This window comes from Ranitomeya imitator, chromosome 2 (assembly GCF_032444005.1).
Source record: "Ranitomeya imitator isolate aRanImi1 chromosome 2, aRanImi1.pri, whole genome shotgun sequence".
In the NCBI taxonomy this organism is placed as follows: Eukaryota; Metazoa; Chordata; class Amphibia; order Anura; family Dendrobatidae; genus Ranitomeya; species Ranitomeya imitator.
The window spans coordinates 807971963-807995268 of record NC_091283.1 but is presented as its reverse complement, the minus strand read 5'-3'; the positions used below and the strand labels follow the sequence as shown (position 1 = coordinate 807995268).

The 23306-nt window shown below is 40.6% G+C and overlaps 1 protein-coding gene across 2 annotated transcripts in view; it reads left to right on the top strand.

Moving 5' to 3' along the window:
- Positions 1 to 23306, top strand: part of ADGRA1 (adhesion G protein-coupled receptor A1) — an 873399-nt gene that overhangs the window by 720409 nt on the left and 129684 nt on the right. For both annotated transcript variants that reach the window (XM_069753826.1, XM_069753828.1), the window contains one exon: positions 12423 to 12546. In XM_069753826.1, the coding sequence (XP_069609927.1) occupies positions 12423 to 12546 (124 nt within the window). The remainder of the gene's footprint in view (positions 1 to 12422; positions 12547 to 23306) is intronic.

Below are 23306 nucleotides of genomic sequence, written 5' to 3'. Positions count from 1 at the left end.
TGCTAGAATAATGAGACAGTGAATGTTTTAAGGCATTTTTATTGCTTATCACAAAGTCAAAAGTTTACATACATTTCATTGATATTTGGTACCATTGACCTTAAACTGAATGACTTGGGTGAAACATTTGGGATATCTTTCCACAAGCTTCACCAGCTGTCACCAGCAAAGCACCCCCACACCATCACACTTCCTCCTTCACGGTGGGAACCAGGCATGTAGAGTCCATCCGTTCACCTTTTCTGCATCGCACAAAGACATGGTGGTTGGAACCAAAGATCTCAAATTTGGACTCATCAGACCAAAGCACAGATTACCAGTGGTCTAATGTCCTTTCCTTGTGTTCTTTAGCCCAAACAAGTCTCTTCTGCTTGTTGCCTGTCCTTAGCAGTGGTTTCCTAGCAGCTATTTTACTATGAAGGCCTGCTGCACAAAGTCTCCTCTTAACAGTTGTTGTAGAGATGTCTGCTGCTAGAACTCTGTGTGGCATTGACCTGGTCTCTAATCTGAGCTGCTGTTAACCTGCGATTTCTGAGGCTGGTGACTCAGATAATCTTATCATCAGAAGCAGAGGTGACTCTTGGTCTTCCTTTCCTGGGGTGGTCCTCATGTGAGCCAGTTTCTTTGTAGCGCTTGTTGGTTTTTGCCACTGCCCTCGGGGACACTTTCAATGTTTTCCCAATTTTTCAGACTGACTGACCTTCATTTCTTAAAGTAATGTGGGCCACTCATTTTTCTTTACTTAGCTGCTTTTTTCTTGCCATAATACAAATTCTAACAGTCTATTCAGTAGGACTATCAGCTGTGTATCCACCAGACTTCTGCACAACACAACTGATGGTCCCAACCCCATTTATAAGGCAAGAAATCCCACTTATTAAACCTGACAGTGCACACCTGTGAAGTGAAAACCATTCCCGGTGACTAACTCTTGAAGCTCATCAAGAGAATGCCAAGAGTGTGCAAAGCAGTCATCAAAGCAAAAGGTGGCTACTTTGAAGAACCTAGAATATAAGACATAATTTCAGTTGTTTCACACTTTTTTGTTAAGTATATAATTCCACGTGTGTTAATTCATAGTTTTGATGCCTTCAGTGTGAATGTACAATTTTCATAGTCCTGAAAATACAGAAAAATCTTTAAATGAGAAGGTGTGTCCAAACTTTTGGTCTGTACTGTATATATATATATATATACAGTGGGGCAAAAAAGTATTTAGTCAGTCAGCAATAGTGCAAGTTCCACCACTTAAAAAGATGAGAGGCGTCTGTAATTTGCATCATAGGTAGACCTCAACTATGGGAGACAAACTGAGAAAAAAAAATCCAGAAAATCACATTTTCTGTTTTTTTATCATTTTATTTGCATATTATGGTGGAAAATAAGTATTTGGTCAGAAACAAAATTTCATCTCAATACTTTGTAATATATCCTTTGTTGGCAATGACAGAGGTTAAACGTTTTCTGTAAGTCTTCACAAGGTTGCCACACACTGTTGTTGGTATGTTGGCCCATTCCTCCATGCAGATCTCCTCTAGAGCAGTGATGTTTTTGGCTTTTCGCTTGGCAACAAGGACTTTCAACTCCCTCCAAAGGTTTTCTATAGGGTTGAGATCTGGAGACTGGCTAGGCCACTCCAGGACCTTGAAATGCTTCTTACGAAGCCACTCCTTCGTTGCCCTGGCGGTGTGCTTTGGATCATTGTCATGTTGAAAGACCCAGCCACGTTTCATCTTCAATGCCCTTGCTGATGGAAGGAGGTTTGCACTCAAAATCTCACGATACATGGCCTCATTCATTTTTTCATGTACCCGGATCAGTCGTCCTGGCCCCTTTGCAGAGAAACAGCCCCAAAGGATGATGTTTCCACCACCATGCTTTACAGTAGGTATGGTGTTTGATGGATTCAACTCAGTATTCTTTTTCCTCCAAACACGACAAGTTGTGTTTTTACCAAACAGTTCCAGTTTGGTTTCATCAGACCATACGACATTCTCCCAAAACTCCTCTGGATCATCCAAATGCTCTCTAGCAAACTTCAGATGGGCCCGGACATGTACTGGCTTAAGCAGTGGGACACGTCTGGCACTGCAGGATCTGAGTCCATGGTGGCGTAGTGTGTTACTTATGGTAGGCCTTGTTACATTGGTCCCAGCTCTCTGCAGTTCATTCACTAGGTCCCCCCGCGTGGTTCTGGGATTTTTGCTCACCGTTCTTGTGATCATTCTGACCCCACGGGTGGGATTTTGCATGGAGCCCCAGATCGAGAGAGATTATCAGTGGTCTTGTATGTCTTCCATTTTCTAATTATTGCTCCCACTGTTGATTTCTTCACTCCAAGCTGGTTGGCTAATGCAGATTCAGTCTTCCCAGCCTGGTGCAGGGCTACAATTTTGTTTCTGGTGTCCTTTGACAGCTCTTTGGTCTTCACCATAGTGGAGTTTGGAGTCAGACTGTTTGAGGGTGTGCACAGGTGTCTTTTTATACTGATAACAAGTTTAAACAGGTGCCATTACTACAGGTAATGAGTGGAGGAAAGAGGAGACTCTTAAAGAAGAAGTTACAGGTCTGTGAGAGCCAGAAATCTTGATTGTTTGTTTCTGACCAAATACTTATTTTCCACCATAATATGCAAATAAAATGTTAAAAAAACAGACAATGTGATTTTCTGGATTTTTTTTTCTCAGTTTGTCTCCCATAGTTGAGGTCTACCTATGATGTAAATTACAGACGCCTCTCATCTTTTTAAGTGGTGGAACTTGCACTATTGCTGACTGACTAAATACTTTTTTGCCCCACTGTATATATATATATATATATATTATTATTATTATTATTATTTATTTATATAGCACCATTGATTCCATGGTGCTGTACATGAGAAGGGGTTACATACAAGTTACAAATATCACATACAGTAAACAAACTAACAATGACGGCCTGATACAGAGGGGCGAGGACCCTGCCCTTGCGGGCTTACATTCCACAGGATTATGGGGAAGGAGACAGTAGGTTGAGGGTTGCAGGAGCTCCGGTGTTGGTGAGGCGGTAGCTCCGGTGTTGGTGAGGCGGTGGCTCCGGTGTTGGTGAGGCGGTAGCTTCGATAGTGATGAGGCAGCAGCGGTGTCAGTGCAGGCTGTATATAGTTGTGTAAGGAATTGTATATCTGTTACAAATAAGTAGCTTAAATCAAGGTGGTCTTCTCCATGAGCTGGTCAATTGGAGACGTTTCGCTCTGTATGAATAGTCACTTCTCCCTCTTTACATTATAAAGGTAACTTTGCTTTAGTTCTGTTTCCACTTTTCCTCTTATCGATGAATAGAATTTTTTATGCCGACTGTAGCAGAAAAGTGTTGACCCTTGGAGGAACCATTTAAAAATCTCATTACAATATGTGCATTGCTCACATTAGTGTTACATAAATCCCCCAACTTAAAATCCTTAAATCACTAGCTAGAGTACATATGATAAGAACTGGGGAGAAGAGTTTCAGCTGGGAGAAACGGAAAATAATAATAATCATCCAGTTTTTCTGTGCATCAGTTAAATGCTTAAATTAAATGAAAAATCTAGAAACTGCTAGAACTCAGATGAGAATGTGATTTGGCCTTTATAGGTTGCGGGAATTAAAGTTTGCTGGAATATTCATCCTGATGTTAAGCTGTCCGGCAGACATCAGCAGTTCTGCGCTCAGAACCATTTGGTCCAAATGTTATCTAAGGTATAGAGAGATGTAAATATAATAATAACTCTTGCCCAAGAACCCATAAGGGGACAAGTACTATAGGTGAGGTGTGATTGTGGCTCCCTTGAAAGTGCTTGAAACCTATTATATTTCCAATAGGGCTTGCAAGCACTGCTGGTCAGAGTCCCTTATTTGAGGATCCTAGCCATCTTCAGTACTAATGTGCACCTGTGATGTTGTAGAAGCAAACCTGGCTCACATAACAGAATAGGATAACACACAGTACAGGGCATCATTGCAACAATGCCACTGGTCTGATCTGTCAATCAAGCCCCTGTTCCCCATCAATCAAGAAGTTTTGCTGGCTGATGAGCAGTGCACTCATGAACAGACAGTGAGGAATTATCCCTTTAAATGAGCTTAAAGAGGACCAATAACCAGGTCAAAAGTGACCAGCTTTGGCTCTTATTTTATTCCCATTGCTCCCTTTAATATGCTATTTACATTTTTTAATCCTCCAGAAATGTGAGCCTTTTTATATAATGCAAACTTTGATGGTCTTTACCCCAAGGGGGCGGTGCCTACAATGTAATAATGTAGAACAGCCTAAAGACACACCCCAGAGGATCCCGGGAGCAGCTGTGCTTCTTGGTAAAGACCAGAATAATTAGGAGTAAATAAAACCATTAAACACAAGACCGGAAGTGGAGCAGCCGAACTTAGGAACAGAGGGAATATCTCAATAGTAGTGAATCTGAGACACGTGAAGTGCTGCCAATTTTATGGTTAGATGTTCTGAAGGTTTTTGGTTACAAACCTAGAGGCCAGCACTCAAATAAGAGCTATTGGTGCTGCTTTATCAGGGTGATTTTAGCCTTTGCTCTTTATATATTTTTTTTTTCTTCCATTCTTCCAAGAAGCAACAAAGTTATGTAATTTTATGCACAGCAATTTTCATTTTTAAAGAACATAATTTATTTTACATATAATGTATGGAAAAATGTGAGAAAAATTCCCTAGAGTGGTGAATTGTTTTTAGTTTTTAATGCATTCATTGTGAGAGTAAAAAAAAATTACCTGGTAACGTGATTCCTCAGACTTCTGATGTCTAATTTGGGCCAGTACATACAACATTTTTATTATTGTTTACTGCATTTTTGGAGGAAAATGCGACAACTGAAAAACTTCAACTCTGGGGTTTCAATTTTTTTTGTGTTTACAGTATGAGAAATATTTTCATATTTTATTAGCGATATCAACTATGTCATTTTTTTTAACAGTTTTCTTTGAGGACAAGAGAAATAATATATATATATATATATTTATGATTTTAACTTGTTTTAATAAATAGTTTCCTTAGAGGACTTTGTGCTGCTATCAATTGATCGCTTATGCAATAATATAGCATTGTAGTCTATTGTAAATCTGTCGATCTCTTATGAAGCATAGCCACAGGCTAGGTTTCAATGGAGATCTGACATGGCAGACTCGACTGCCATGTGGAAGCCTGAAAAATGCCGCTGTGATGCTGTGATCATCCGGCTCCCTCCACTGAACTTGTTTTCTCATTTGCACCCATGAGAGCATAGCTTATTGACTGTCATAATCCTAAAATATTCTTTAACTACATAAATAGTAAGAAACTAAAAAATGATAGTGTTGGCCCCCTTAAAAATAGTCTGGGTGAAATGGTGGATGAGGATGAGGAAAAAGCCAATATGCTAAATGACTTTTTTTCATCAGTATTTACACAAGAAAATCCCATGGCAGACAAAATGACTAGTGATAAAAATTCCCAATTAAATGTCACCTGCTTAACCCAGCAGGAAGTGCGGCGGCGTCTAAAAATCACTAAAATTGACAAATCTCCGGGCCCGGATGGGATACACCCTCGAGTACTGCAGGAATTAAGTACAGTCATTGATAGACCATTATTTTTAATCTTTAAAGACTCCATAATAACAGGGTCTGTGCCGCAGGACTGGCGTATAGCAAATGTGGTGCCACTATTCAAAAAGGGGACAAAATCTGAACTCGGAAATTATAGGCCAGTAAGCTTAACCTCTACTGTGGGTAAAATCCTGGAGGGCATTCTAAGGGATGCTATACTGGAGTATCTGAAGAGGAATAACCTCATGACCCAGTATCAGCACGGGTTTACTAGGGACCGTTCATGTCAGACTAATTTGATCAGTTTCTATGAAGAGGTAAGTTCCGGATTGGACCAAGGGAACCCAGTGGATGTAGTGTATATGGACTTTTCAAAAGCTTTTGATACGGTGCCACACAAAAGGTTGATACATAAAATGAGAATAATGGGGATAGGGGAAAATATGTGCAAGTGGGTTGAGAGCTGGCTCAGGGATAGGAAACAAAGGGTGGTTATTAATGGAGCACACTCGGACTGGGTAGCGGTTAGCAGTGGGGTACCACAGGGGTCAGTATTGGGCCCTCTACTTTTTAACATATTTATTAATGACCTTGTAGGGGGCATTCAGAGTAGAATTGCAATATTTGCAGATGACACTAAACTCTGCAGGGTAATCAATATAGAGGAGGACAATTTTATATTACAGGATGATATATGTAAACTAGAAGCTTGGGCTGATAAATGGCAAATGAGCTTTAATGGGGATAAATGTAAGGTCATGCACTTGGGTAGAAGTAATAAGATGTATAATTATGTGCTTAATTCTAAAACTCTGGGCAAAATCGTCAATGAAAAAGACCTGGGTGTATGGGTGGATGACAAACTTAAATTCAGTGGCCAGTGTCAGGCAGCTGCTACTAAGGCAAATAAAATAATGGGATGCATTAAAAGAGGCATAGATGCTCATGAGGAGAACATAATTTTACCTCTATACAAGTCACTTCTTCGACCACACTTAGAATACTGTGCACAGTTCTGGTCTCCGGTGTATAAGAAAGACATAGCTGAACTGGAGCGGGTGCAGAGAAGAGCGACCAAGGTTATTAGAGGACTGGGGGGTCTGCAATACCAAGATAGGTTATTACACTTGGGGCTATTTAGTTTGGAAAAACGAAGACTAAGGGGTGATCTTATTTTAATGTATAAATATATGAGGGGACAGTACAAAGACCTTTCTGATGATCTTTTTAATCATAGACCTGAAACAGGGACAAGGGGGCATCCTCTACGTCTGGAGGAAAGAAGGTTTAAGCATAATAACAGACGCGGATTCTTTACTGTAAGAGCAGTGAGACTATGGAACTCTCTGCCGTATGATGTTGTAATGAGTGATTCATTACTTAAATTTAAGAGGGGACTGGATACCTTTCTGGAAAAGTATAATGTTACAGGGTATATACACTAGATTCCTTGATAGGGCGTTGATCCAGGGAACTAGTCTGATTGCCGTATGTGGAGTCGAGAAGGAATTTTTTTCCCCAATGTGGAGCTTACTCTTTGCCACATGGTTTTTTTTTGCCTTCCTCTGGATCAACATGTTAGGGCATGTTAGGTTAGGCTATGGGTTGAACTAGATGGACATATAGTCTTCCTTCAACCTTAATAACTATGTAACTATGTCATCTCATCTCTCCAAATCAGCCGTTAACAGTCTTCTACTGTCCACTTTTATTACTTTTTTGCAATTTCGAGCCAATGCTTCCTATGATGATAAGGAAAATGAGGCTTCTTCACCTTTTTCAGGCAACGATTCCAGACTTGTATAGCATACTTCGCACGGTGCTTGCATGGATGCCTTTGTTCTCTCTATTATGAAGCATACAAGCCACCTCCATTGTCGTGGATAGATCTTGTGAGGAGCTGACTTGTTGACTACGATATTTTGCCTGGACGTCCAACTCTTGGCTTCTGAATGGATGGATGGACTTAATTTTGTCTTCTTCCAACTGTCATGGCACTCACATGATGCAGTTTGGCAATTTTCTTGGCCGAGAGACTGCTGTTGATGAGCTGCATGCTGCTGTTTCTCTTCTCTTGGGAAATAATCTTCGTGGCTTATTCTTGATTCGAACCAATGACCTTTCGTTTGGGAGCCAGCCTAATAACACACTGAGCTCTTAGAGAATGTGAGAACAGGTTGTATTTTGTTGTATTTAGGAAGAAATTTTTTTTTTCCACCACCAAGAGTAGAACAATAACAATGCAGTGACACGACAAGAATCTGCATAACTAATTATATGCTAAATAATTGAAAGTCAAATTTATGTATGAGATAGCGAAGATGATTGTCTTTAAAATGATGATAGTCTCATGATCAAAGCTTGTAGTGGATGGTGAGATATGGAGCCTGAAAGTCAAAAGTTCAAAACGTTGTTATCCTTATTGCTCAGCAACGTAGATAGACAATAGATGTGTAAATTCTAGGTACAATTAGTAGTGACCACCAACACATGAAAAATAATATCAGAAAAATAATTTTTGTGACTGAAGGCACACCTATAAACTGAGAATACCACCAAATAGGTGCATATCGTCTCTTATACAATGTTTATTTAACTCATAAGATTAAAAGATCAAATACATACAATAACAGAGTAACCCAATGGAGGACCACATGAAATATAATAAATATGAATAAATATGATATCAATTTATACACACCCGAGCTGTATTGTTTACCCTTAACTCCAAATCTACTATATAATTGTCTAAGGTCACTTCAGTCTTTCTGTCTGTCTGTCCTTCTGTCACGGATATTCATTGGTCGCGGCCTCTGTCTGTCATGGAAATCCAAGTCGCTGATTGGTCACAGCAAAACAGCCACGACCAATTAGCGATGGGCACAGTCCGGAAGAAAATGGCCGCTTCTTACTCCCTGCAGTCAGTGCCCGGTGCCCGCATACTCCCCTCCAGTCACCGCCCACACAGGGTTAATGCTGGTGTTATGCCGCGGGTAACGCACTCCGTAACCGCTGCTTTTAACCCTGTGTGTCCGCAACTTTTTGCCTATACGGCATCAATAGTAAAAAGATCTGTTAAAAATAATAAAAAAGCAAAAAACCTGCTATTCTCACCCTCCGTCGTACGACGATGCGCTCGCGCCTGCCGCTATCTTCCGTTCCCGGCGATGCATTGTGAAATTACCCAGAAGACTTAGCGGTCTCACGAGACTGCTAAGTCATCTGGGTAATTTCGCAATGCATCCTGCGAACGGAAGATGGCGGCAGCCGCGCGCGTATCGCCGGAGCTTCGCTGGATCCCATGGGGTGAGTATATAACTATTTTTTATTTTAATTATTTTTTTAACAGGGATATGGTGCCCACACTGCTGTATACTACGTGGGCTGTGTTAGATACCGTGTGGCTGCTATATACTACATAGGCAGTGTTATGTACTGTGTGGGCTGTGCTATATATTACGTGGTCATTGTTATATACTGCGTGGGCAGTGTTATATACTATGTGGCTGCTATATACTGCATGGGCAGTGTTATATACTACGTGGCTGCTATATACTGCGTGGGCAGTGTTATATACTACGTGGCTGCTATATACTGTGTGGGCTGTGCTATATATTACATGGCCAGTGTTATATACTACGTGGCCTGTGTTATATACTACATCGCCTGTATTATATACTGCGTGGCTGCTATATACTGCATGGGCTGTGTTATATACTACGTGGCTGTGTTATATACTACGTGGCCACTGTTATATATTGCGTTGCCTGTATTAACGCATCGGGTATTCTACAATATGTATGTATATAGCAGCCACATAGTATATAACACAGGCCACGTAGTATTTATCTGCTATATACTACATGGTTCCTATATACTATGTGGCCTGTGCTATATACTATGTGGCTGCTATATACATACATAAATACATATTCTAGAATACCCGATGCGTTAGAATTGGGCCACCATCTAGTAGTATATAAACATTTCTGGCCTATATCAGTCAAATTAGAGCCTTGGTGGCAAAACAAATGTTCTAAAAATGAAAGATAAGCACTTATACTTCTAACAAGCTAGTTTGGCATGTGGTCCTGGTGCCCCAACGCGTGTTTCACCCTTGCTTCATCAGTGAGCTCTTTATAACAACAAAACATCTGTAAGGATAGACTGCATGGCGAGAGGCAATGGGATAGCATAGATATATTAGATACATATAAAATTAATGCTCCCAAAATAGAAAATTTGAAAAATTTAGTAGCCCAAAGTGATGGCAACATTTCAGTCTGATTGAGGGCCTTTCTCAAGTCTCAATTGGACCTAAGCGTTGCCGTCACTATTACTATTTGGCTATTACATTTTTCAAATTGTTTATTTTGGGAGTGATATCTTTATTTGTGTAGGTATATTGGAGGATTGGTTTATGCTTGGGAGGCTCTGCACTCCTGCTCCCCCATTATTTTTTTCTATTTAGGTAGATAGCTAGAGAAATTATATTCCCCTAAGGAGTTAAGGATGTCTCTCTGTCACAAAATGTCTTCAGATAATAGAGGGTCCTTCAAATAACGTAACAATAGCACAGAGCGGATTATCAGTGCATGAGTCAGACGGAGATGTAGCAATTTGCTCTTTTTCTTGTAAGCATATAAATAGTTCTCTAGATGTGTATTAGGTTTAGGCGATGCCATGAAAAGGAATGTTTACGATTTCGCACTCACTGGTAGTTTGCTGACAGCAAAAAAAAATGCACAAATTATCCTATTGTTAAAATATTAATGCATATGATCTCCAGAGCTGCAGCCGAAGCATTAATAATATCCAACGCTCAAGGTCATATTTGCATTTCCCCACATTTTTAGGCTCAAAAACACTTTTCTCGTATCCTATTGCTGCTGAACCTTCCTTTTCCGGGAAGTGAATGCCAGTCTGCCGGCAGCTGATTACCCCAAATTACAAGGGACATATCTATATTTAATAGTATATAAATCTGTGATGTACACCCTGTTAGGGTTGGCAGATTGCACTAAATAAACTATAAAAATAAAGTGCAATCGCAACCCGGAGTCCACCGTGTGGAGAAGAACCCTTCTGCTATGGTGAATAATGACGGAACACAACAGCAAAGGTTACTTTGAACACACTGAGAAAATGCCACTTAGTGTGAACGGAACACTGAGTACCAAGCTCAGTTATTTCACCAAGAGGTAAATCACGAGTATGAAAAGTGCTATACCCTGAAACACACAGGGATAATAACACGTGGATTGGGCTAGCTGCAACTAAACGGTGCTAACCGCACACAAATGAAGCAGATGCTGAGCCAAGAGAGAGAGCTCTGTGACACTAGATACAATACCCTGTCGCTTTCACCGAGAAGTACAGCATAAGGGTTGTGCTTGCTCTCTAACTGAACTGTGCCAATCGCGCACATGTATGAAACAGATGCTAAGTCAAGTGGCAAGTTACCCCAGTCCTGACACTACTGAACCTGTGCCTGACTGGCACCTTAAGGATGTAGCAGACTAGAGATTCAGGTGTTGAGCCAAGTGTATGAAACCGCATAAGTGTGCAACCTGCCTGCCAACGTGTACAGTCTCGGGGCAAAGACACACACACAAACGTGCAGACAGAGTGGTAGAGTAATCACCCACACACACCAAACATAAACGACACTAGTGCACCCACGTGCGTCGCCAAGAGCCTTTTATATGCTAAGCTCCACCCCAAACACTTATGCCCAGTCAGCCAAGACATCGCCCACGGACCAATCTGGGGCTGCCACATCATGAGAGCTGCTAACGTCCCTGCCACTATAATGGGGCCCTGACTTTCCCTTATCTCAGGGGTACCTATAATGGTTAGGAGGCCTGAGCCGCCAGCGTATCCCTGTCTCCTGTGCAGGCCCTATCAGTGGCCCCCTCTCCCCCCAAGGGAGGTGGACTGCACCTGTGTATAAATACAACAACTAACAGGGTATACAGACAAGGTAACTAAAAAGTCTCAAACTCACCAAATGCTCACACAACCACAGAGGAAACACAGAGAAGGGAAGAGAAGGAAAAAACTAGGAAGGAAAACAGGTTTAATATGCAACCAAAACAGCAGACACCAATCTCTGTAAATAAACCTCCAAACTCCAACTCTACGCTCCTTCACACTCTCCAAGCCAGGCAGCTGAAGTGATCACTGACACTAGCTGTAGTCAGGACTGGGTCTATATAGAGGCTCAGATTAAGAAATTCACTTCAGCTGAGAGACCCAGCTCTCAGCAAAGAGGTTAACTCCTGCACTGCTGGCACAAAGCAGCCAGGTCAGAACACAGGAGACGAGCTTCTGTTCACTGTGTGTGAACGAGGCCCAGAGCGCTGCGATTCTCTAGAACCTCTCTGTCGCGGTAGCCCCGTGACACTAATAATACATTTCTTAAAATGTTTGTTTTTCCCTATGATTTATGATATGTGTTAACAGTATCTCTGTGTCAGTACATAGGATGTCCTATGCTGATGGTTAATATCTTCCCAGTGTCAGTACATACAGTAGGATGTCCTATGTTTATCTCTGTGCCATTACATGGTAGGTAAAGTATATGAAAAGGGAGAATTCAAAAGATACCTTTAATTTTGTATCCCAGGGTTGTAAGATCGATCTCACATATGTGAGCTATGTATTTTACTCGTGTTAGACATCCGTCTTTAAGGGAAATAACTGGTTAAATCTTTCATTGTTTCTGGCGTTATGATCACAGCTTGTCATCCCTCTATATCCAAACAAAGTGTAAACTATTTTTATAATTAAGTCTGTGTTCATGTTATGTGCCCACACTTAATCTGTCTCTGTTTTCTTCTGCAGCACCATCCGGATCAGCAGAAAAGGATGGCATATGCTACTTAATTTCTGTTTCCACACTGCGCTCACTTTTGCTGTGTTTGCTGGAGGAATCAATCGGACGGGTTACCCCATAATATGCCAGTCTGTAAGTAATGAACGCAGTTTTGTCTATCAGAATTGTTGAATCGTAGACTAAATGATGTACGAGATGGGAGTAAACATTGTACAGTTCTGCACAGGCTTGGACTAACAGGTACATATTGGCCACTTTACCCTAAAAGCACTTTAAAGTGAATAATCACATTTAAATGTCATGTTACAATATCTAAATTATTCCAAAATATATTCATCATAAGATCCCAATCGTCTATATACGCATAATTGAAATTAACTTTTATATTGTGCTGTACTTGCAAATCCTACCTGTAGAGCAGAACAGATCGATATATATCATGGTTTTCTAGGAAAATATTCAGTAGAATTTGTATATTATTTATTTAAACCCTGTATTTTCTACGACTAGGAGTCCAATGGGCCGTCTTGCTTAGTTATTGACAACTATCTCTGCACAGTCATGCAAACAAGACTATCAATAAATAGGACCGCCCACCGCACTACTAAGGATTTAAAACGTGCCAGTACTTTCAGCCAAAAACACAAGAAAAACACCTCCCTCATGCCCCCATCCCCCACAAAAAGTTAAAACTGCTTTTGTTGCACATGCCAGTCTAATATTGTCGTGCTATAACCATAGGAATGCCGGGGAATAGGAACCTTATACTGTCCCTAATCTAGAGAAGCCTTAGTCTATCCATAGCCCCTGGGTTCTCCTGAAGGTGGAGATGCCTAGTTCTCGTCCTTCTTTGTGCTGCTACGAAATTCTACGCAGCTCCCACCCTCCCCAAGGGAGGAAAAGGGCAGGAGTATAAAGGGTAACATCGGCTGGACAGACAGGGAAAACCAAGGCACAATCAAACGACAGGCACACAGGATAAATTACAAAGGGAAGATGGGAGCACAGTCAAGAGGCAAAAAAGCAACATGAAGGAATGCCAAAAAGGGGAAGGTAGAGGTATTTACAACAAACCACACACAACAATCTCTAAGCAATTAGAGCGACTCTCAAGAACACCTTCTTCAAATCAGCCAAGAACAGAATGAAGATTCTATTGCTCGCAATGGGGGAAGCTAGACACAGGTTTACATAATGTACTGTGTGGTTCTAATAAGCAGCACAGACAATTAACCACGAGTAGCTCTATACTCTTTCCATGCCACACAAAAAACCTGTTAACTCATGAATGGCCTTGAATATTTAAAGAGGACCGGTCCTCAGCTAAACTCCCCAATCTTCTAATCTCAGATATACCACAGGTCCTGGCAGAATGTGGCAGATTCATGATAGTATCCATCCTTCTACGAGGGGCCTCAGGACCCTCAGAACCAGGTTTATCCTGATGTGCTATATTGCAAACACAAACTAATGTACCGACATTAATTTCAGATTCAGGGACCCGTGTTCTCTTCTTCAGACCATAACCAGTGCATCATATACTGTAGAGAGAGATAAACAAGACGAGAATCGTCAATTCTAGCAAATTGAAATTCTAAAGTGCCATTTACAATGACCGGAGGCGGAATAAAAAGTACCCGTTCAGACGATGCCATATATTTTTTAAGCAATGACCTATGAAAAACAATGTGGATTTTAAGAGCCAGTGGCAACTCAAGATGAAAAGCCTCCGGATTAATGATGGTAGTAATCGTATGCAGACCAATGAACTTGGGACCAAGTTTCCAGCATGGAACTTTCAACTTGATGCTCCTGGTGGACAACCACACAAAGTCATTCACACAATAGTAAGGACCTGGCATACATTTTTTCTATCATTTTTTTTACCATATGTTTGTATCTATCTCCCATCACCTTCATGTTGTTCTGTACACCTTGGCACACAGACGAGAGTGACGATGAGAAATTTTCCTCCCAAGAACCACTGAAGTCTTCTCCTTACTGAAAGCAAAGAACTGCGGGTGAAACCCATATGCACCAAGAATGGTGACTTACCAGTGGACTTATATCGGCAATTGATAAGCGCAAACGCAGCCAAGGTTAGGTATGATGACCGATCCTCCTGATTCTCAGAAAGGAAACACCTACAGTTAGTTAGGTCTCTAGGTTTGGGTTTATACGTTCAGTCTTACCATTCGATTGAGGATGAAATGCTGATGAAAAAGATAGATGCACTCCTAGGCAAGAACAAAAAGCTCTCCAAAATGTAAATCCAAACTGGATCCCTCAATCTGAGAAGCAATTAAGCTTCACAATCTCACTAATAAACACATAAGCCAATGTTTTAGCATTCGGCAGACCCAGTAAAGGAACAAAATGTGCCTTCTTGCTAAACATATTGCCACTTCTGAAATCACTGTTTTACTTGTGGATGGCGGAAAGTCACTAATAAAGTCCAAGGATAGATGAGTCCATGGTCTATTAGGTATAAATAAAGGTAGGAGAGACACGGACGGACAAGTATGTGGGGACTTAGACTATGCAGAAGAATTAAAGGTAGACACAAAATTAACAACATTCCGATCTACCTTAGACCACCAGAAACGACGAGAGATTAGATTCCCCATAACCTTGTTAAATTGGTAACCACCAAGAGCAATAATGTCATTGGAAGTGTGTCTTTAAAGTTGTTGTCCGGCCTTGGGGTTCAAGTCTACAGTCACTCTATGTGAATGCAGACTTGTGAATCCTCATAGCGTGCAATGTGCACGCTGTTAGGATTAACTGGTGCGGGTGGTCATGTGATTTCAAGTATGCAATTTGCATACTTCCTTCCACATACAGACTAGACATGTCTCGACTCGCTCAATACAGTTGTCTAGTCTGCACGTGAACGCATGTATGCAAATTGCATATTTCCAGTCATGCGCCTGCCAGCCCCCGATGCCAACAATGGGAAATTCTGACAGCGCGCATAATGCGCCCTGTGAGGTGACTGCAGGTTTGAACCCCAAGGCCGAACAACCCCTTTAAAATGTTATATATAAGATACTAAGTTATCTCTTATATGTAAGATAAGATGGGGGATAACTTACGAACTGCTGAAGGTCAGACCGCTGGTACCTCAATGATCCCAAGAATGAAACTCTGGAACACAGGAATTGAGCTCTGCTTGCTCAGTCCCCACTCCATTCATTGCCTGTGGACTACATAAAAGCTGCAGTACGTCCCTTATACAGTGTACAGAGCCAGTTGGGGATTTTTTCGAATTTGGTCAAGTCAACTACATTTTATCAACAATTCGGTATGACAAGGTATTCCATTATCAATACTGACGAGGAAAATCCTATTTTCTGTAATGTTCTAGGAGCCGGGTATGTGTTACATAATCCACTTTTGTGTACGTTCTTCCATATTAGAATTATATTACTGAATTGACAAATAAAATGTTGAATTTGTAAACCTCTGCAGGAAACCATAAAAGGACCCCTATTACTCCAGATAGCACCATCTGTACCGCTAGGATAAACTATGACGTTGATATATATTTCGTTTTTGATTGTAATTTAGAAGTGATTCTGTTTTTATGGCTAGAGTGCATTCATGAGTATCCAGGACTGTATGCGGAAATAAATTTCCTTTCCGGCCAGTGAGCACTCAGTGCTCTGGTTATTAGCCGCATATATTACTATTTTAGTTTGTGAGTTTTCCATTCGTGCCCATGTCTTCACTGTTAATTGAAAAATGGGTAGAAGTTTTAATATTTGCTGAATTAGGAAGAGCAGGATTTGCTTTTTGAGTGGGAACAAAATGTTTTATCTCAAATGGAAGCTTTGCCACTGGTAGGTATTTATCATTTCTGAGCTCATGGAGGCAAATTAACATTTAGCTTGTGTACATTTTATAGGCAAAACTTTGCTTTTATATAACGGTAGATAGATAGATAGATAGATAGATAGATAGATAGATAGATAGATAGATAGATAGATAGATAGATAGATAGATAGATAGATGTGCTTCTCACAAAATTAAGATATCATCAAAACTTAATTTATTTCAGCTCTTCAATACTAAAAGTGAAACTCATATATTATATAGAGTCATTACAAACAGAGTGATCTATTTCAAGTGTTTATTTCTGTTAATGTTGATGATTATGGCTTACAGCCAATGAAAACCCAAAAGTCATTATCTCTGTAAATTAGAATACTTTATAACACCACCGTGAAAAATGATTTTAAAATCTGAAATGTTGGCCTACTGGAATGTATGGTCAGTAAATGCACTCAATACTTGGTTGTGGCTCCTTTTGCGTCAATTACTACATCAATGCGTTGTGGCATGGAGGTGATCAGCCTGTGGCACTGCTGAGGTGTTATGGAAGCCCAGGTTGCTTTGATAGCAGCCTTCAGCTCGTCTGCATTGTTGGGTCTGGTGTCTCTCATCTTCCTCTTGACAATACCTCATAGATTCTCTATGGGGTTAAGATCAGGTGAGTTTGCTGCCAATCAAGCACAGTGATGCCGTTGTTTTTAAACCAGGTATTGGTACTTTTGGCAGTGTGGACAGGAGCCAAGTTCTGCTGGAGAATGAAATTTCCATCTCCAAAAAGCTTATCAGCAGAGAGAAGCATGAAGTGCTCTAAAATTTCCTGGTAGATGGCTGCACTGACTTTGGTCTTGATAAAACACGGTGGACCTACACCAGCAGATGACATGGCTCCCCAAACCATCACTGATTGTGGAAACTTCACACTAGACCTCCAGCAGCTTGGATTGTGGCCTCCACTCTTCCTCCAGACTCTGGAACCTTGATTTCCAAATGAAATGCAAAATTTACTTTCATCTGAAAACACCTTGGACCACTGAGCAACAATCCAGTTTTTTTCTCCTTGACCCAGGTAAGACGCTTCTGGCGTTGCCTATTGGTCATGAGTGGCTTGACACAAGGAATGCAACACTTGTAGCCCATGTCCTGGATACGTCTGTGTGTGGTGGCTCTTGAAGCAATAACTCCAGCAGCAGTCCACTCCTTGTGAATCTCCCCAAATTTTTGAATGCCCTTTTCTTAACAATCCTTTCAAAGCTGCGGTTATCCCGGTTGCTTGTGCACCTTTTTCTACCACACTTTTTCCTTCCACTCAACTTTCCATTAATATGCTTGGATACAGCACTCTGTGAACAGCCAGCTTCTTTAGCAATGACCTTTTGTGGCTTACCCTCCTTGTGGAGTGTGCCAATGACTACCTTCTGGACATCTGTCAGCAGTCTTCCCCATGATTGTGCAGCCTACTGATACAGACTAAGGGACCTTTTTAAATGCTTCGGAAGCCTTTGCAGGTGTTTTTTGTTAATTATTCTAATTTACTGAGATAATGACTTTTGGGTTTTCATTGACTGTAAGCCATAATCATCAACATTAACAGAAATAAACACTTGAAATACATCACTCTTTTGCATTTAGCTGTAGGCTGATAGCTCAAGAGTGGTATCTACAGTAGAACAGGCACCCATCAGAGGGAGATCACCTTGCCATGGTTGATGGGCACACATGAATTGGCCAATTTATGCGCTAAGAACCTTAATTTTTGTAAGTTCATCTTACTGAGTAATAACACAGTTTAGATTCAATGTTTTCAGTGTTTGCATATATCTTGGCTTATATAGAGTGCTGATGTGTTTTCTTTGTCTAGATAGATAGATAGATATGTGATAGATAATAGATAGATAGATAGATAGATAGATAGATAGATAGATAGATAGATAGATAGATAGAAAGATAGAGTCTGAATACTTATGACCATGTGATATTTCAGTTTTTCTTTTTTATTAAATTTGAAAAATGGGGTGCAGAGTGTACATTAATGAGAAAAAAATGAACTTTTTTGATTTTATCAAATGGCTGCAATGAAACAAAGAGTGAAAAATTTAAAGGGGTCTGAATACTTTCTGTAGTTAGATAGGTAATAGATAGATGATTGATAGATAGATAATAGATAGATATATAGATAATAGATAGATAGATAGATAGATAGATAGATAGATAGATAAAAAACAGCACTAATTCTACGACAATTTTGAGTGCAAGCCTTTGGGCCCCAACTCCAATTGACCTTAAAATTGATCAAATAAAAACGTCAGTACATACAGATGATAGCAGCAAAAAAAATATGACTTTTTCCATGCCAAAGTATAGAATGTATCGGGCAGCCTGTCTCATCAGCTATCATATGTTTCCCTCTAAATTATTTTTTTCCATACATGACTAAACCACAGTGGCATGAAGTGGGGTCTGAGGCTTTGGGACTGAGTAGGTCCAAATCTCCCTTTTTTCTCATACAAGTACATCCATAGTATAAATAATTTTCCATAGTTGATGCCCTGTTACAGATTTAGCATTGGACCTAGAATCTTGTATGAAAACATCTAGATTTTTTTTCCAGCACAATTTCGAGGCTATTCATTCTTTCTAAATAGAACATTTTTTTGAAAGAAATCACATATTCTGGCAAACTAAAAGCAATCTCCGAAATTGTTATTTTCTATTACACTCTCCATCATTCCAGGCTTTCGCATCCACCAAGCAGTAAGTTTTCTATATTTGTTGCTTTACGTTTTTTTTCTTCTCCTTTTTGCACAATTACCGTGTTATGAAATGAGCGTTATCACAAAGTAGGAACATCTCCGTTATCTAAGAGAATTGTGTGGAATAAACAGCTTAGTTGTGTGCAAAGTAAGCTGTATCCTCCATCCTGCATCTTGTCTTTTCCTGGTCTCGGGATGGGTACTATGAATATTTTGCTTCTCGGTGGCACAGTTTATTCACTTCATGGAAAAGGTTTCTTATGAAAAGGGATTTATTACGAATATTTATATAGACTGCGGACATCAATTTTGCGTGAAATATGAGTATCAGATAACCGAATGGAATGTGATTGGAATAGGAGACACTAAACATGTAACATATACAGATCTTAAGAAATTCCAGCAGTCCCTCTATTAATCCTGCCTGGACCAGGACTATGTTAATCTTAAAGAAGTTGTCCCGCCTTACGTGTGACTGCAGATGTGATTTCTCACAGAACGCGCACTATTCTCTGTCAGTGCTGAGAGCGGACTGTCATGTGACTACAAGTATTTTATTTGCATACTCGAGGACACATTCCAAATAGACATGTCCAGTGTATGTCTAGTCGGCACATGACCATACATATGCAAATCACTAGCTGTCACGCGCTTGCAGCTGCCATCGCCGGCAGTGGAGAATCCTCACAGTGTACAGTACCCTTTAAGTACAACGTTAATTTTTTAATTACATTTCAAAGGCCATAACATTTTTATGTTAGACTTGCCTATAGAAGGTTTTGGAGGTGATTCATTAAGATGGGCGTAGCGCCAATTTTGGTGGCGTAACTGATGATAAATTTGACAGGCAGGCATGATCACGTTCCGTCTCATCCAGGCCATGACTATATTGTTATAGATGGACCGGGGCCGGCGTGTTATCGCTAAAAGTCACAATACTTTTGTAAAAAATCAAACATAAGCCAGCTCACCAGTAACCACCGCAGGTGCCCGGAACTCCGCTGCAGGCAGACGTAGTATTCAATAGAAGAAAAAAAGGGGGTTGAGTTCCAGCTCCTTAAAAATAACCATTTTATTAATACTATTATAAAAACCTATTGTATATGGTGTACAAGCTCCCTGAGGTATATGCCGGTGGACAACAGAGGCACACAGGCAACGCGTTTCGATCTGGACGATCTTTGTCAAAGCCATACCATGATCTGATTGTTCACCTCTATATGGGGGAAACCAGCCAACCAGATCACAGCTATTTGTCACATGACATATTGAAAGGTCCGACTCCTAATATAAAACCAATGATAAACATATAAACAATACATAATAAAATTCATCTCATAGTCAGCAATAAGTCTAGTCTAGACTGTTGCTGCAAATTACAAGACTCATATTTTCTCAACAGCGTAATATTCCCTTTCCAATCCTGTCTCATATTACATCTAACACTGTGAAATAGGAAGAATCTCTCAAAATATGCTAATTTCCCCTCCTCCATTCTCACAGACCTCAAATAAGGCTTCAGTCTGGTTGTAAGGCAACTGTCTACAGCAGAAGCCTTCCCCTACTGCTTTTTCAGCAATAGTAAGGCCTCTTTCACATTTCCGACGTACCGGCGGACGTTGTGCAAATAATGCACAATGTGGGCAGCGGATGCAGTTTTCAGACGCATCCGCTGCCCATTATGAGTTCCGGGGAGGAGGGGAATTGGCGGTTCCGACGGACGAAAAAACGTTACATTGAACGTTTTTTCGTCACGACGGGCAGCAAAATCACGACGCATCCATTGCACGACAGATGCGACGTGTGGCCATACATCGCAATGCGTTGCTAATGCTAGTCTATGGAGAAAAAACACATCCTGCGGGCAACTTTGCAGCATGCGTTTTTTCTCCAAAACGACGCATTGCCAAATGACGGAAGTGTGAAAGAGGCCTTAACCAGACATATTAGGCTTAACAATACTGGAACACTGACCCCCGTCCACCGACTGAACAGGGAAAAAAAATAGGTGGGAAATGAACGCCTCTAAACTTATCCTACAGTTATGGCACACACATTTTCTGGTCTTACCTTAGATAATTCCTCTCTGGGTTTCTTAATACGTTAAAAAGTCTTCATCGCATATTTTTCAGAGCTTCCTTGTCAGAAGTGAAAAATGGAAATAATCTCATTATCAAGGACAGCCTGAGCTTCTGTCAAGATCTTACCAAATACTTAACTTCTGAAATAAGATTACTTCCTGAATGTCGCATGTCCTCATTATTAGAAATTCTGATTTGTATGACTATAAGTCTCTAGAACATTTTTTCATAAATGAACCTTTTTGTAGTATAAGTATCTGACCGCGGATAGGATGACAACATGCGGCTCTGCTGTGTATAAAGAACCAAACTCGTAGCCTCACTCTTAGGGCACATAAAGTTTTCTGAGGACAAGTTTTTCAAGTAGAACAGCTTCAGGAAACTTTTAATTTTTTGGGGGGAGGAGTAGTTATTTTCCCTGGCTATGTGCACATGATGTCTATTAGATGCCCGCTACTGAGTTTTACTTAAGCGGTTTTGTCGTGCTTCTTTTGTTCTTTGCCGTTCCTGCAATCATTCTTCCCAGTAGAACCCACCCAAAGAACAAACATGTTGTTTCTTTTAACCGTTTCAGGGTTTTTGTAGTTTTTTCTAGGTCAAGTTGTATCACGAATACGCATGCGTTCTTTTTCCTGAATTGATTTTGCAGGCATCTATGCCATAGTTTTTTCCACTGCCATCGTCGGTAATTCATTGCTTTGCACTCTGTTCATTTAATGCGATGCCTTTTCGTCCTGAAACAGACGTAGCTTGCATATTCCCTCCAAACTTGGACAATTAACTACTAAAACTTCATAAATAGGAATTGCAGAATTAACAATGAGCTGATAATCTCTGAAAAGTCACTGTGACACATGTAGATGTTACCACCAGGGCTCACCCTTTTATCTGGATGTTCGGGAATCTGGGTAAAGCCCTGAGGGTTTTGCTGTGACTCTGCTTATTAGGACATTCTTTAGACGTCCTATTCCGTGCTCCACCACCAGGGTTTGGTGGCATTTTGGAATGTATTGGCAGCTACAAATACAGTTGTGCACCAATGTCACTGATAGAGCGTGATTGAAACGTCAAAATGATGTGAAAGGAGCAGGCTATGTTAGAACATGACACTTTTCCTACTAAAATTTTTAATTTAATTATTATTGATCTTAAAGGGAATTATTTTTTTTAAATGTTGGTTTGCGTACATATTCATGGGGAGCCATCGTGCCAGAGCTGTTAATGGCATTCAAAGATATGTTTGAGAAAGATTCAAAACTTACTTGAACTCCTGTCAATTACCAACCTTGAGTGCGGAAGCCCTTTTAACACTAAACAACATAATAACCGAAGAAGAACTGGAGAATACAATTAAAGAATTGCCCCAGGTTAAAGCGCCAGGACCTGATGGGTTCACTATTTATACTAGAAAACATTCCAGAAAGAATTAATGGCCTTTATGTTACCGCTCTTTAATTCCTTCATGTCGGGTTCTCCCATTCCCCCCTCTATGCTGAGATCACATATCACAGTAATACATAAACAGGGAAAGGACCCTGCTGATTGCGCCAGCTATCGTCCTATATCCCTACTAAATGCCGATCTAAAAAAATGTACTGAAATCCTGGCTAATAGATTGAGTTTGCTTCTTCCGGATTTAATCCATAAAGATCAGGTCGGTTTTGTGGCAAATAGGCAAGCGGGTGATAACACTAGACGTACTATAGATCTTATTGATGTCCTTGAAAGGAATGGGAAATCTGGTCTTCTGCTCAGTTTAGATGCTGAGAAGGCATTCGACCGACTGAGTTGGCCTTTTTTATTTGCGTCTTTACGCAGATATGGCATATTGGTTCCATTTCTTCAGGCTATACAAGCTTTATATTCCTTGCCCAATCCTGTGGTTAAACTCCCCCCTCTCGTATCTCCATCTCAAATGGATCTAGACAGGGGTGTCCTCTCTCTCCCCTGCTGTTTGTGCTCTGTATAGAGTCCTTGGCTTTCAAAATAAGGAATAAGGCTAATTTCACACTTCCGTCGTTTGGGCTACGTCGCAATGCGTCATTTTGGAGAAAAAACACATCCTGCAAAGTTGCCCGCAGGATACATTATTTCTCCATAGACTTGCATTAGCGACGCATTGCGACGTGTGGCCACACGTCGCATCCGACTCCGCCCCCCGCTCCTCGCTCATCACAATGGGCAGTGGATGCGTTGTAAAACTGCCTAAATTTAGCACAACATCCAT